We start from the raw sequence: 16,144 nt of genomic DNA, 5'->3' as shown, positions 1-16,144 counted from the left end.
GCGTGAAATATATATATATATATATATATATATCTTCTAATTTCACTTAAAAATTACTAGTTTAATTTATCTCAAATTTTTACAAAAATTTGCGCATTTGAACAAAGCAATTTTTAAAAAAAAAAAATTCATATCTGACAAGTTGCTACTTTGTTTTTTGCATAAATAATATGCAGTAATAATATGCAGTGGTGAGAATTATTGTGCACATCTTGATGTGAACAACAAAAAAAAATATTATTATAATTGAGAACAAATTCTTTAAAAATTAATTCAACGTTTTTTTTTTAAATGTTGCATTTTTCGAATGATCAAATTTGAAATTATGAATTTCAAGTTAAGAAAGTATACTTGTTCCTGCGATTTATAAAAAATGCAGAAAAGGAATTTTAGAAAATAAATTATGAATTCTAAATAATATTTTATTAGGTTTAAGAAAGGGAAACGATTTTTTTCAAATTCTTTAATCGAAATATTGTTACCAGTCATACCAACGTTTTTTTAATGGTTGTTTTAATTAAGAAAATTAATGAAGGCTGTTTTAATCTTTTGGATTTATTAACTTAGTATTTAAACATTTGTACATGACCCATCAAATAATTTATCAAATAAAGAAGTCTAATATCGTTTTAACGTAGCTCTACTTATATTTCAGCTATACTATGCACAGAATTTTGTTCAGTATGAAGTCCATATTTGTTACTTTTATCTGCTTAAAAATAAATAAATAAATAATGAAAAATAAAAATAGTTAAAAATAAAAATGAATGAAGTAAATCTTTCCTTTATATGTGTTTTTACAGAAGAGTTAGATGGCAAAGTAATTTTCCCACCCTACAGAAACTTCCTGCTAAACTGGAAGCAATGCCAAACCTTGCAAGAGCTTAAAAGAGAGAGTTACGCAGTTCTCAGACCTTATCTAGAAACACGTAAGTTAAGCAAATCATTATCTATTACTCATGAATATTTTTATCCTAGGTATTAGACAAATTGTTCAATTTTGAATCAAATATTTTATCTAAATTTCTGGAAGTTTCTGTCACAGTAAAATATCTCATTATTAAACAAAGGTTGGAGCAAATCGAATGTAAGATTAGCTTTAGTTACTTTAAATACACAAAATCACACAGTAAATGTAAATTGAAATTAATTTTCTTATCGTTTTTTATATACCTATCTTCCATACATAAGCTACAGCAGAAATTACTTCCTGATGCTAGATTATTAAACACTAGTGATTTCAAGTAACCCCACTAGTAGTCGGACGTAAATTCTTCAAGTTAGATGTAAATTAAGATAATGATAACAATTATAAATACTGAAAATTTCTCTACATTTTGTCTCAATAGTATAAACATTACTTTTTCCATTAAATAGTTTCCTTAAATTTAAATTGTCCTCCATTTTCTGTTGGAATAGGTGGATCAATGATTTATAACATTTTCCATCCTGTAAAAGTTAATTAAAAAATCATTAATTGTAATTTTAACTGTGCAGCGTACATTAACAACAGTGTAAATACAATCCTATTTACGTAAAATTTCCCTAAATCAAATCCAATAATTTTGAAAATCCTGGAGCAGAAAAAGAAATTAACTGTCTCGAAAAAACATTTTCTAGTTTTTTTTAAATATTATGGGAAAAAATGGAATAAAATGCAGAAAACTTTCATAATTTCTAAAAACAATAAAATCCTCTATTGAAAAATATGTTTCTCTTCACTATAAGGAGAAAATTTTTTTATTTTTACAATACTGTCAGTCAATAAAAAAAATTTGCGAAAAAAAAGATATTTTCATGCTGGTAAAATGACAATTTTGATACCGTATACATCAACCTGCATGAAATTAAATTATTGTTTCATACAGTTTTTAAAATCATTGTATTTGATGTATCAAAGCAGATGATATTAATCTATATATCTTTTACGAGTATTTAATGGCATAACTAATGAGAGGCCGGAAAGAGCAATTGTCCCGGTTGTAGTCTTAAAAATGCACCAAATTTATGAAAAATTTGTATCTAAAAATTGACAGTAAATACTTATCCTTGAATCGAAACTAATAACCATTTAAGTGTAATAGAACTGTATACATTAGTAACGCATACTGTTCAATTTTAAACCAAATCAAATAAATGTTTTACGTTGATTTAAAGTTATGAAATAACATTCAATGTAAAATTTAATTATAAATTTAATTTTACAGAATCTAAACTTATAACAGTTCTAAAAAGTCCCCTTAAATCCCACCTTATATCATCTATATATATATATATTATATATGTCAGGGGGTGTAAAAACTGAGTTTGTCCCCTGAGCTACAAGCCTTAACTACGCCTTTGTTCGTTTTAGCAAGGTTTTGTACTTTTTCATCTGTATGTATATGACAACCCTTTAGACAAATAGAACTTTAATTAAAATATTGACATCTTTTAATTAAAGTACTACTTTGAAGTATTTTACTATTCTGTAAAAGACAGTTTTAACGCAAATTAATACCTTTGAGAGCTATTATTTAGTTTGATTTATTTGGAAGCATTGAACAAATTTTAAGAGGAATCAATTTTAGTTATCTTATTTTTAAATTTCTGAGGAAATTGTTCGGATGGACAACACACAGAGTGCATGGTTAAGCGATATTTCTCTCATTGGAGCAATTTAAACTAACTGCAAAAGAGAAGCCGGTCCCGTTCGCTGTTGTCCCGTTTTAGTTTATCGTAGGGTTAAAAATAAATATTCACAAAAAATTCCTTTTTTTATAATTCATTTATATAGATTGATTTTATTAATTCATTTATATAGTTGACTTGACAAAACAACTCCTTTTAATTTTCACTAAACCTTTAAAAGCTAGATTGACATAATGGTTCCGTGCCTTATTTTTTACTTGAGATTGCGTAACCATCATTACTAAAGTGATCCTTCAACAAAACTATTCTAACTTACAAAATAAATAACATTAAATCTACTGAATTTGTAACAAATGCATGTTCACTTATCCCACCACCATGTGACTACACAAGCCCCAACGAATACATCTGTTAGTTTAGGCCAATGCTGCCGGACTAAAACTGTACAGAGCAAAAATAGATCAAAATAGGTAAGAAACCGTATAATTTATTGCATATTAGGACTTATTGTTGAAATTCAGAAAATGAAATATATTAATAAGAGAGTAAAGAAAAATTTGTAAGTTACTTTCGCACCTTAATCTATTTCTACAAGTTTTTAAAGTATTAACAGTGAGAATTCGCAACAGCATATTAAAATATACATCGAATTTCCAATTTACGATATTTCGATTCGTGTTATAAAAATATTATATTCATAATATTATAAGCATTATATTATACAATGTACATAAATCTATATTAATTTTTTTTTCTTTAACAAACCCTTTAGAAATAAATAACAAGCAACTAACACCGCCACGATCAGTTCGTTCTTCATCAGTTGCTCCAAAACCTGACAGATCAGGAAGCGTGTCCAGTTCTCAGTCTGAATCTTCAATCAGCTCAAAATCCAGATCAAAATCAGTTCACAGAAAACCAGAGAAACCGACTGGCTGCCTTCAGGACGTTCCTAGGAAATTGGTGAAGAAGATAACTAAAAACAAAGTGGTCGAAAGATAACGAAGATGAAATATTTTATTGAAACAAAATTGATTGTATAAATGTATTTTTTAAAATTCTAATAAAATAAAATCTACTTTTAAAGTGCTTAATATTTATAGAATGCTGTTTATTTTTTACCGCCCCATCACCAATCCGGGATTTTATTTGTAATGCTATTTGAAGAAGAAAGAATTTTTAAATGCTGAAAATTCGTAAAAAATTACTGGAATTCGACTTCTTTTTCATTCTATTTTTTTTAAAGGCGGGCACTTGTCCATTAGCCTCAGAAAGTGCCAGAACTGCTACCCTCTTCTCGTTACCCAGTGGGCACCTGTGGCGAAGCCATGGCGGTGGAGCAGCGTCGCCCACGTCACACAACCCCGTTTATAGGGTGGGTCACATTTACACACAAAGGAGAACACAAAGAGAGAGAAAGAAACATCCATGTCCGGAGCGGAATTCGAACCCGCAGCCACTGGCTCCGCAGTCCACGCTAACCGCTCTGCCACCTGGCCGGCTTTTTTTCATTCTATAAGAATATATGTTGTAAGTACTGAACATTTAGCTTCAACAATTCATAACTCAACTACTTCTGTTATCTGTGTGGTTTTATATGGTTGAGGTAAATATTTTGTATCCAAAAGGATATAACAAACTTCGTGCTACGTAGACTAAAGGGAGAAACAGCGGGAGTAAAGTACAAATCAAAGTACAGAAATGGTCAAAATATTTCTGTATTTTATGGTTTATTGAAGTTGTTTTTCACTTCAGTTTACAATTTTCTTCTATGATCCACCGATTGTCCTCTTAAATATCTTCGGTCGTCACTGCGGATAATCTGCGGAAAGTATATCCTCTGTATCAGACATCGCCAATTCCATATCGACTCTCATCAGCCATTAAAGTATAAAGGTCTAGTTACACTGGGAGCAAAAGATCCGCACATGTAAATCTAGGGATCTGAACAAAAACATTATTAATTGAAAATGTTTACCCACGAAAAACTTGCCAATCATGTTCTCACTCGCACCTCCAAATACGCATACGCGATTTTTTCGCATCCAGTGTAAATGCTCCTTAAACTTGAACGCGTGTCTGCTCACCTGTTTTCATCAATGCCCCTTAGCTCCCATATAGCGTACTAACATTTTTGCGTTGTCCTTTGTTATTTCCTGTGGATAATACATCGCACGTATAATACGGTAGTTTTTAGCCATTAAACGAAACTACTGATTATAAAATCCTATTAAAAATGCTAACAAGTGTACTTTTATTATTAAATATATTTTTTATAAATAACTGACACTACAGCACTGAAGCTATTTTCAAACATGCTCTGATGAGCGACAGATTGAAAAAGAACATGAGTTGATCGTAAAACATTAATGCAGGGTTCCAGAATGCAGGGTTTTTGAAGGCAGGGTTCCAGGATTTGAAGTTGAAGACTAATACAACATTATTCTGTGTTCTAAATGCCAAAATTTTTCTACTGCGTTTGTTCATTTATTAAAAAACCTTTTAACTATTAATATTTTAGTCTTGTCTGTTTTCAGAGATCGTTCTTGTGTATTTTAATAGCCTTATTGTCCTTATACTGTTTTACTGTATTTTAGCGCTCTTTTTTTAAAAATGCATTTTAGTGCTTTTTAAAGTATTTTAATGTATTTAAGTGTTTTTTAATGCATTTTAATGTATTTTAATGTATTTTGATATATTTTTATGTATTTTATTGTACTTTAATGTATTATAACACATTTGAATAGATTCTATGTGTTTAAATAACTAGGCATTTCTTGTTTGTATTTTGGTGATTTTATTTAAGTGCTGCTGATCCAAATGGGTACTTTGCGAACTCCCGGTCTGTGAGGGAGCACCGTGGTGTGGGGTGTGGAGCTGCTCTAGTGCATGCTGCCCTGACGATCTCCTAGTTGTCTGTGGGGCATTCGGCTCCCGCGCGCTGCTCTGGGTAGTATGACTGCGCCTCTACTTGGATGGCGTATGTTTCAACGTTTCGTTCTGCTAGACTCGGATGGTTATGCATCACTCTGCTGTTAGTAGTCATGTCTTTGCACCTCGAGCTCAGCAGAATTTCTTATGCCCTTCGGGGCGGATCGAGTTTTCTTTACCTTATAATTAACTGAAAGAAGTTTTAAAAAGTTACTTAATGATAATAAAGCAACGATAGTTTGAGAAAGCGCTTCCAATATTCGAGAATACTTTTTATATACAGCCTTTTATACTAATAAACGTTGGGAAATAATACATTTGTCACAGATACTTAATTAGATTACCATAGCAAAACATTGCATTACAAATATTATATGCATAAAATATTACAAACATAAAATACAATTGTATAAAGATTGGCTAAAAATTGAAAAGAATTTAGATAAGAGTTCAGACATACAATATTTTATTGTAAAGTAAAATTAAAATTTTAAAAGCGTTCTTTTTTTTGGAATGATTTAATGATTTTAGAGGATTAATTTTTTTTTCCTCGTTGTGAATTATTTTTTCATAATAATTTACAAAATGAAAGAAACTTTTTAAAATCCTGATAACTGCAAAGCAATACTATCCATATGATAACAACATTTGTTGCTTAAATTACAATTTTCTTTATAGAAAAAAAACGAATGCGGAATTTTCATATACTTTAAGATTAACAGCAGCCATCCGAGCTTTGATTTTCTAGTGGTTTGCTATGCAGACGGAAGTAAATTAAATAGCAGAGTTGGCCTGGCTTTTGTGATCTTTTATAATAATATAGAAATGGAGAACCATCTAATTGGAATTCCTGATGACTGCATTGTTTTCCAAGCTGAGCTTTTGTGTCTTTACCACTCTATTAAATGGTTCCCAAACAACTCATCTTTTTCACAAAAATTCCTCATCTGTTCAGATTCCCTTTCATCCTTATTTGCACTTAAATGCATCACTTCATTTAATAGAATTATTGTTCATTCGCAGATTATTTTAAATGAACTCCAATCCGAGTTTAAATCTGTGTTCTTTTCGCATGTCCGAGAGTACTCCGGTGTTCTGGGTAATAAAAGAGCTGACTTTCTGGCGAAACAAGCGACTAATCTAGATTCCATTTGTGATATAAGTCCCCCCCAAATTTTTTTTAGACAGGCATAAAGCTCAAACTGTGTGGAACGAACAATATCAAGTTTCTACAAATGCTTCAAAATAAACTCTTCTTTCCATCTGTTAATCAAAGACTTAAAAACCAACATTTTTTCTGCAACTATCATGTGACACAATTTCTCACTGATGGACATGGCAACTTCAATGCATATTTGAAAAGATTTGGCTTAACTTCCAGTGATCTGTGTGATTGCAATATTGGAGGAACACAAGACGTAGAGCATTTTATTGTAAAATGCTCACATTTTGAGAAAAATGGAAAAAAATTTAATAATTGCTTTAAATTCACTCAATATTAACTTTTCTCCCCCTCTTCGCTCTTTTGTGGGAAACAAAACCATCTTCAAACTTTTCTGAAAATTCATTGATTCAGTTTTTAATGCAATTTTATAAGTCACTTTGTTTTGTGTACTATTTTAATGTTTCTTTTTTCTCATCCTTTTTGTAAATGTTTTTTTTTAAATTATTTTTTCTATTATTATTTTTTTTCTAAATTTTACATGCCCTTTTAGTATGTATTTTTGTTTTAAAATCCTATATTGTTTGTTACCATACTTACGTCTGCAAGCCTCGTGTTGTACTTTTTCAGTGATGCACGAGGAATCCTTTTGCTCTTGAATAAAAAAAAATAAAAAAAATAAAAAAAAAATAAAAAAAACTGCAGCCATCTTTATGACACCTGCTCATTCATCACTGACAAGAATGAACTTTAACACTTAGTACAATGAGACATTTTCTCAAATTACTCCTTTTCAGATAAGAACAGGTGAGAATTATCCAATATGTGTTTGTTATCTTTTTTAAGAATTTAAAAGGGTTCCTTATTAAGTTTTTCTTTCTTTTTAAATCTCAGCTTTGAAAGTGCTTAAAGAAACTGGTAAGTTCTGAATTTTAATTATGATGCTTGCCGTCATTAACCTTTTCATGCACAATTTTCATTAAATGTATTTTTCATATTTTTTTATTATTTTGTGCTAATTATGGTCAAAATAGGAGAAAACATCATATTTAGCATTTTAATAATACATTGTTATCGAATACAGGATGAAATTGGGTTTTCTTCGTTAAGTGTAAGATCTTCGAAATACTGCTCACTTCCAAAAAATTTTTTTCTAAATATGCTATTATTTAAACCTAAGGGAAACAGTTATTCATCATTGAAATTTTTTTTAATTTACAGATTCACTTATTATTCAATTTTTGAATATGAATGAAAAAAATAAATATTTTCAGGATTTTACATTTTAGTACAAATATATTTCCGATAATATGCCATATTTGTCAAGTAACTATTAGACTATTTTCGTATAGTTAAAAAAATATATATTTTTGCTTGTAATCATAGTATCTGAAAGAAATATATAAAAGGGACTCCGATGTCCCATCTGCGTAAAAAGGTTAATATCTCTAGAATTTGATGAATTATGTTAATAAAAATAATGAAGTTCCCGTACAGAATACCATACTTTATTATACATTATAAATTATATATATGCTTAATTTTTGATTATAGAGAAATTTTTATTATGAAAAGCGTTTAAAGTGACAGCAACCAAAATTCTACTCCATTGTACTTAGTTTGAAAAAATTACTTAGTTTTAACTTGTACTTAACATTAATAACATTAACATACGTAGTTAATTACATTGCATTAACATACATTAACGTTGTACTTAGTTTTAAAGAATTACACTGTACTTAGTTAAATTCGTGGAGTTAATAATATTAATCTACACTCTATTGAATATTATGAATCATACTTTAGTAACACATTTTTCATACATTTGATGAAGCAATTAAATTTCATATTAATTAAAAAAAAGTATTCAAAGCATATTTTAAAGGGGAACTAAGTAGCAAAATCTTAAAAAATAACACTCTGCCTTAAATAGGAAAGATAACTCTTTGCTTACGTTAAAGTTATTCACTGTGCTGAACTCATTATGTTAATTTTTATACTAGCTCTTCGAAGGATTATATTAACTACTAGTTAAAAACCCCTTCCCTCGTACAGGAAAAAAAATAAAACGGTGTTAATCAAGACTACGAAATCATGCACACAACAGAAAGGCATGTACTGACACACTTAAAAAAACTAAAAGAACAATTCTAAATTTATTTATTATTATTTGTTAAATTTCATAGTGATTTTACATTATTAGATGTAACCAAGTGTGTTTTTCGAGATTCAGCTCATCCAAATAAATGTTAACTATGCTCAGCATCATTTGACTTGTTGATATTGATTGTAGTCAACACACGATAGTTAAGATTTTTAAACAATCAAGCGATTTTATCCTCGATTTATTCCTTTCGGGGGACGTTAAAAGCTTATTTATGCTGTACCAACATTAAATATCTATATTAATTAATTAATTTATTTATTTTTAAAGCACTTTTAGCGCAATACCAATAGCACTGTTGCCAAAATTATCATCGCTCAGCTCGGTCATTGAGCTATCTGACACAAAAAATTCAAATTAAATATTGAACTATCTGATAAAGAAACTGAATAAAAAAACATTACAGAACTTGCAGTAAATAAAATAAAATTATTTACTAAATTTTACAAAACTCATAGATTCACTGAAACTCACTCATAGATTCACTGACTCATCGATTCATAGATTGACTGACAAATTTTACAAAACTCATAGATTCACAAAAAGTATGGTCAAAACTAGCAAAATTAAGAAAGATGCATTTTTAAAAAATTAATGTTTTTTTTTTTTTTTTNACAATAATATTAAAAAAAACGTTTAGTGATTTATTGATATACAAAAATTTTTTTTTTAAAATTACTTAACTATTTGGTAATGACATCTCTAAAAACAAAAATCATAATTCTGGAAACAAAAACAAAAATCATAATTTTGGAAGCAAAAACAAAAGTATATGATATTTAAACCTTTAATTTGGTACATTTTTGGTTCAGATGGTAACAGTTTACCTTAAATTCTGGTTTACTATATTATAGTTCTAATTACATCACATTTAAAAAAATTGCAGAAAAGTAAATTTAACAGAATAAGTAGTTTTCATGTCATGTTCAAAGTTATCCTGATAAAATTAAAATTACCACATTCACCAAATTTGATCATGCTTTATAAAACAATATTTTGCTGCCAATTTTACAAAAAACCTGTACCAAAGTGCTTTGGTAAAAACTACTTTGCATTTTGGAGTACCCATAAAGCCAGAAACATGGATAATTTTATCATGCTCTGGTAATTTTGACCACACTTTTTTCCCCAGGGTAACATAACATGCATATATATGATGCTGTTATTATATCTTTGTTTATAGAAAAAGTAAGAATACTAATATATACCAATATTTACAGATACCAACATGAAATTCATCGTTTCAGCTTTAGTTTTGGGAGCTTTCTGTCTTTCCGCTGCTGTTGCAGCCACTGACTGTGAAGAGCATCGTGAACGAGAACTCAAATCCGATTCTAAAGTCAAGTTGGTTCCCAAATGTACTGAGAATGGTGAATACGATTCCCTTCAGTGTTTCGAGGGATCACCTTTCTGCATGTGTTGGAGACCTGATGGTACACACATCACTGATCCTTCTTTAAAATTGAAGGCCTGTGCTTGCATCGCTCACAGAGACAGAGTTGTCAAACAACGTAAGATATTTTACATATAATTTGTTTGAAATTGCCATTAAATGGAAGTTTCAATATTAAATGGGCAATCTTTATTTGTTGCCCTTCTCACTGGTTTTAAGTTATTAGATTAAGCAAAGCACGTATTTAGCAATTCACCCAATCAAATTAATGATTAACTGTATTCAATTCTATCTGGCATAATGCTGCTGCTCAAGGCAACTCATGATATTTAAAATTTACCACAATCGAGCTACTTTTTCTTGTATTTATGTCTTCAAGCGCCGTCAAAAACGTATTTTTGTAGAATCTAATCTAAAAATGCACAAAATCGAGGCAGCTTTAATAAACAAAAATTTACTCATGAAATACTACTTTGTACCTATATAAGAGTATATTTGGTACCTATTAAAATTTCACCATTTACTATAATGTCAGTAGTGCCAATTATCAAAATAAAGCATCATACCTGTTAATAGTGAGCGATTTTTTACTGCTCCCCATAATCGAAAATCTGACTTTCTAATTTGTTTAACTTTGTACTCATTTAGCTTCATAGTGAATGTCGTTATTTTAGACCCTGAGATATACCTATAATCCGGTATGAAGACACACGTACCCACAAACAAATTCCTTATTTTATTATATGCATAGATATAGATCATTCTGAATATATGAGGAGATTTAAATCACGGCATTTCTTAAAAATACTGTTTAAAAAATTAGAAAAAAAAATTACTTGAATTTTGCTTTACAATAAATCCTTCAAATGTTTGTAAATAATAATGTACTATCAGCAGAGCATAAAATTATGGATTTTATTATAATTTTTTATTTTTTATTTTTTAATATGCATTTAAATTGGGGAAAAAACGTATTAATGACGTTGGAACACCTGAGATAAAAATGGAATTTACATTTAATATTACTTTTACTGTTTCCATTTTCATACTTTAGTGCGTACAATTGCCTAATTACTATTTTTATTGTTATAAGCACTCAAGTATAATCTTTTCTTACTTGAGTGACTAAAATAATAAACTAAAGAGTTTGTCTGTGTATATGCGTCCTTCTCTTATAACTTCAATACAGTTTGTTTTGACTTCTTGAAATCTGGACAACCACAGAGTGGGGCAATTACAACCCCCCGATTCTAAAAAACGTTCAAAAATTTCGATTAGAACTTTCTTGAGAAATGCTTGAAAAATGGAATTTTTCCTATTGCTTTAGAACGAGCTTTTGATATAAATAAAACTTCAGATGATTCTGTTTTTCTTTTAATATTTAAGCATTAAAATGTTTGATGTTGATATTTCCCATCAACATTTATAATTCTTAAGGCTCATAAATCATTAGCATATTTCTTATTGAAACAAGTTAATGGCTTATCATAAAGGAAGGACATATGAAGGACAAATCAGAATTTCTGTGTTCTCAACATTCAATAACTTAAAATATGTTGTATTGTTAACTGTCAAAAACTTGGATTTGTAAAAATTCTCCCTATGAATAATATTTCACCTTCCTATTTAAGCCATTAATGACAAAGGTTTAATAAACTTTCCCTGAAAATGAAGCAAAAATCACACAATCTTCCAAAAAAAAAGAAAAATGCAACTTCGAGGAACAAGGAGTTACTAGGCATGTGTCTAACAATGTTGCCGCATTTGAAAAAATTTAATATCTTTAAAAAATTAATTTATTCTTTTCAGCCATGAAGATAACAGAATATAACTCCATATTTGAAAGGGAATTTTTGCTTGTTTTTGATATTTTGTTCAATAATGTTTTATATACATTCAAATATATATTCATAATAGTTGTCAGAAAATTTGAAATAGAAAGAAAAAAATTATAAATCAAAGAGAAAATTTATTTTAACTTTTAATATAATAAATTTTTAAAATTTAATTTTTTATATAAACTCATTAGAAGACACCAGATATAGATGACAAAGAATTGAAAAATATTTCATTGAAAAAAATATTAAGGAAAAAGGTATATTTTGGCACAGTTTATGATTAAAAATCTAGTGTTGATAAATGGTAAAAATTAAAAATAAATTAGCTGTTTAATGTATAAAGAAGACATTTTTTCGGAATATAAATAATTTCTTATTGTTTCTCTTATACTCACCAGTGAAAGGTGCATCTTTTCTCACATTGTATAATTTGTTTTCGTAGATTTGATTGGAAATTACAGACCTCAATGTGAAGAGGATGGTACTTACAGCCGAACACAATGCCACGGAGGTATGGGCTACTGTTGGTGCGTGGATGAGCACGGAAACAAGCTGCCCCACCAGAACCTAAATGACTGTTAAAACTGTTGTATAAATAAAATCTATTTTATAGGCTAGTTTTTCTTGTCTTGCGAGTAATTAACTTCATTCACATTATAGCTTAACTCAAAACAAAATTAAAATGGTTTACTATTTCTGAGATACTTGTGGCAAAAATTCCTATTTTCATTAAAGAATACGAATAACCATTACATATGAATACCAAGAAAAATACCAAGAATACGAAAAAAATAAAACAAAATTCGTTTAAATACTTATAAGATACTTCTACCAAAAATCCGTATTTCCATCAAAGAATATGAACAACCGCTGCATACGAATACCAAGAAAAATACGAAAAATACGAACAAAATAAAATGAAAACTGTTTAAATATTTCTGTGATGCTTGTGCCAAAAATTCGTATTTTCATCAAAGAGTATGAATAAAACGCAATACGAATAATTGCAAAAAAAAGTTTAAACCATTCAGAATAATTCATTCAATAATTTTTCTATTACTACCAACAAAATTTATGGTAAAAAGTATTGGCACTCTGGATATCAAAACTTTTTATCATACTTTCAGTTTTTATCGTTAAGTTCTATGAAAAAAATATTAAGAAATTATCGAATGTATACTCAACCACCTGCGGGATTCGAACTAAGATAAACAGTTTTAGAACCAAGTGTTCTTTTTTTTCTGGACCCTTCCAATTTGTCAGAGTATAATGGTTTTGAAAAGAGGTGATCATGGCGACATACCATATAATAAGAAAATTTTTAAGACTTTTTTTCGGTCCTGATCTAAATTATTTTTTTTCTTCTTATAACTTACTGTTAAAGTTAATGATATTTTTTAAAGACTTCATTGCATAGCTGAAAATTTCCCGTCTTCATTGTACTTTTGCAGTTATAATGTTAAAAAAAATATCAAGGACAGTAAAAACTTTTTTCTCCTGGTTAGTTTTAATTAAAAATAGCTGAGCAATTTTGAAGGCATGAAAATATCGTTAGATTTTGTTAATTAATTAAATGAATTTCTAAAATTTGAAATGTTCTTTAAACTAATTTAGATTTTAATTTCAAGTAAAAGATGGTTCGTATTTCGGTTGGTTGTGTGCATCAAATTCTTGGAAATCAAATTTCCCCTTTTCCCGTTTTTTTTTTATCTTTCTCAACGTTATTTGATAATTACCATGAGTTCTATTTAATCTAATTTAGATTTTAGTTTTAAGTGAAAGATGGTTCAAATTCTTACAAATTAAACATTCCGTTTTCGTTTTGTTATTTTTCTCAACTCCATATCTCAACTTTATTTGATAAGTACCGTGATTTTGGTACATAAAAAATGAATTTCTAAAACTTGTTTGAATTAACTTTTTGGTATCAAGTTAAATCTAGTTCAAATGCTTACAAATTAAAGAATCAAATCAGAGTCAGGTACAGCAAGTGTTCTATTATATTTCCTCATCTCATGTCCTTAAAATTAAAGTCCAGGTTATCTAAGTATTCAAGGCTTTCTTTAACATCAGTCTAAACAGTCACGTGTTCCCTCTCATTCGGTGATTTTGGCGGAGAAAGAAAGGCGTCGATATAAGTTAAGATGAGTTATCTTTTCTGGTAGATTCGTGTTTTATACAGACAATGGAGGAAAATTGGAAATTAAAACTTCAGGAGAGTTAATATTAGTGGAACATTTAAATAGTTGATCATTTTGTGACATCACTTAGATAAATTAAAAATAAATTTCGAATTTCAATTCTTAATATGCATAAACTTCAAAATTATTTACAAAAACTATTAAAATTTTAATTTTTGAATGGTTTAAAAAACGATAAAAACAAATCTTGTGATAACCACCTACGAATAATTCTTAAATTTTAAAATGCTTCACATATTTTACACTAGCAAAATAAATATCCGTATTTATAATTGTTAAATTGTTAAATAACCATGTTAATAATAATCCATATTTATAAAGTTAAAAATCGAAGTTTTTTCCTATTCAACTTCAAAGTTTTTAAATTGTCAAAAAACTATTTCCCAATTGATTACTGATATACGTTATCATTGATCACACAAGCGTTACCACAAACACGTTTAAATTCCAGTTTAACATAAACAATATACCATATTGTAAAATCATGAATAGAAAGTTTTTTAAAGCATTTTGGCAGGAAAAGACTTCAGATATGACAAGAAATCGAAAAATAAAATTAAAATTGAGGAAAGAGTGCTGCATCACATTAATAATGGCAATAATAACAAATAAATAAACGCTTTCTTATTTTTTTAATTCTGAGTTTAATTTAATTTTACTCCTTTTTATTGATTGCTGTAATAAAGTTAAGTAACTTCAATACTTCTAACAGTATTCGCTATTTTTTCACGTGCAATTTATAGCAATTAAAGAAGATCTGGCGATTTCAATTGAAAAAGACTTTAAGATTTTATTACAGAACTAATAATTAAGTGCTAAAAGTCATTGTTGTATTTATCAAATTTTTTGTAAATTAATCTTTCTTGAACATTCCTCTCTGTGTGTAAATGTATGCTATGAACAAAATTAACTCAAATCAAACTACTAAAATTAAAAAAAAAAATAGAGAGAGAGGAGTTCTTTTCTTTTGAAAACATTGGCGAGGATAAGAATATGTAATGTAAATAAATGAAGAAAGAAAAAATCAAAAATGTCACCAATATTTCACCTACTACACTTTAGCACAAAAATTAGAAAGAATTATGATTAAAAATGAGTTATTCTATACAATCATTAGTTTATGGTTAATTTGTTTTCTTATTCGTTTATATTTACTTGTAAAATAGATTTTTAAAATTATAAATTTGATTTTTAGAAAGAATAAAATGGAATAATAGGAATTATTAGGATGTTTTAATGCAACGAAGAACATTCTAAAAGTATATTTCTATAAAAAATTAAGCATTTTTAATTCAAACAAACGAAAATTAGTTTGTCTGTGAAATGAATAAAGTCCTGCTTTAATAAATTTGTCTGTACTACCAATTGCGGAACAATAAATCATCATATTTCAAAATTTTTAACTTAAAAATGCCAACATTTATTTCCTGCCATTGAAATAACAAAAGGAAACAGAATTTGAAAATACTTTCCTGATCGGCATAACAGTCACGTGGTTTCAGTAGGAGAACAAAAATTATCTTCATGTGCGTGCTCCATTCGCGATCGCAACGAACTATAGGGGGCGTTGTTGTATGAGACTAATACCTGCGATTTCTATATGAACAGTCATTCAGTTACTCTAGAGACGTCGTTAATGTAGCACGTAGCATTGCAACGTTCCTTCTTTATTGTGGCTAATTAAATTTAAAAAAGAAAAATGCTTGATATTCTTTCTTATGCAAACGAAAACAAAATGGTATCTCTTTTTATTAGAGAAGGAATATCCAAAACACATCGGAAAAATATTTGTACATTAACAGAAAAAAATATGTATATTCTTAT

General features: G+C 28.6%; 2 protein-coding genes across 2 annotated transcripts in view; both read left to right on the top strand.

Annotated features, from left to right (window-relative positions):
* LOC107450190 (protein phosphatase 1 regulatory subunit 42) overlaps positions 1 to 3,725 on the top strand; it is a 23,536-nt gene extending 19,811 nt beyond the window's left edge. Inside the window, exons 6-7 of the mRNA XM_043047632.2 lie at positions 804 to 929; positions 3,404 to 3,725. Coding sequence (XP_042903566.1) covers positions 804 to 929; positions 3,404 to 3,633 — 356 coding nt within the window. The 3' untranslated portion in view covers positions 3,634 to 3,725. The remainder of the gene's footprint in view (positions 1 to 803; positions 930 to 3,403) is intronic.
* A 3,763-nt stretch (positions 3,726 to 7,488) lies between these two features.
* Positions 7,489 to 12,736, top strand: LOC107450319 (U20-hexatoxin-Hi1a-like). The gene is made up of 3 exons (XM_016066085.3): positions 7,489 to 7,642; positions 10,109 to 10,399; positions 12,562 to 12,736. The coding sequence occupies exons 2-3, from the start codon at positions 10,117 to 10,119 to the stop codon at positions 12,699 to 12,701; spliced, it is 423 nt and encodes a 140-aa protein (XP_015921571.1). The 5' UTR covers positions 7,489 to 7,642; positions 10,109 to 10,116; the 3' UTR covers positions 12,702 to 12,736.
* Positions 12,737 to 16,144: the final 3,408 nt, after the last annotated feature.

The sequence above is a fragment of the Parasteatoda tepidariorum genome, chromosome 10 (genome assembly GCF_043381705.1).
Source record: "Parasteatoda tepidariorum isolate YZ-2023 chromosome 10, CAS_Ptep_4.0, whole genome shotgun sequence".
NCBI lineage: Eukaryota > Metazoa > Arthropoda > Arachnida > Araneae > Theridiidae > Parasteatoda > Parasteatoda tepidariorum.
Note: the sequence above shows the minus strand (reverse complement) of the source record. Positions and strands in the feature narration are given on the sequence as shown.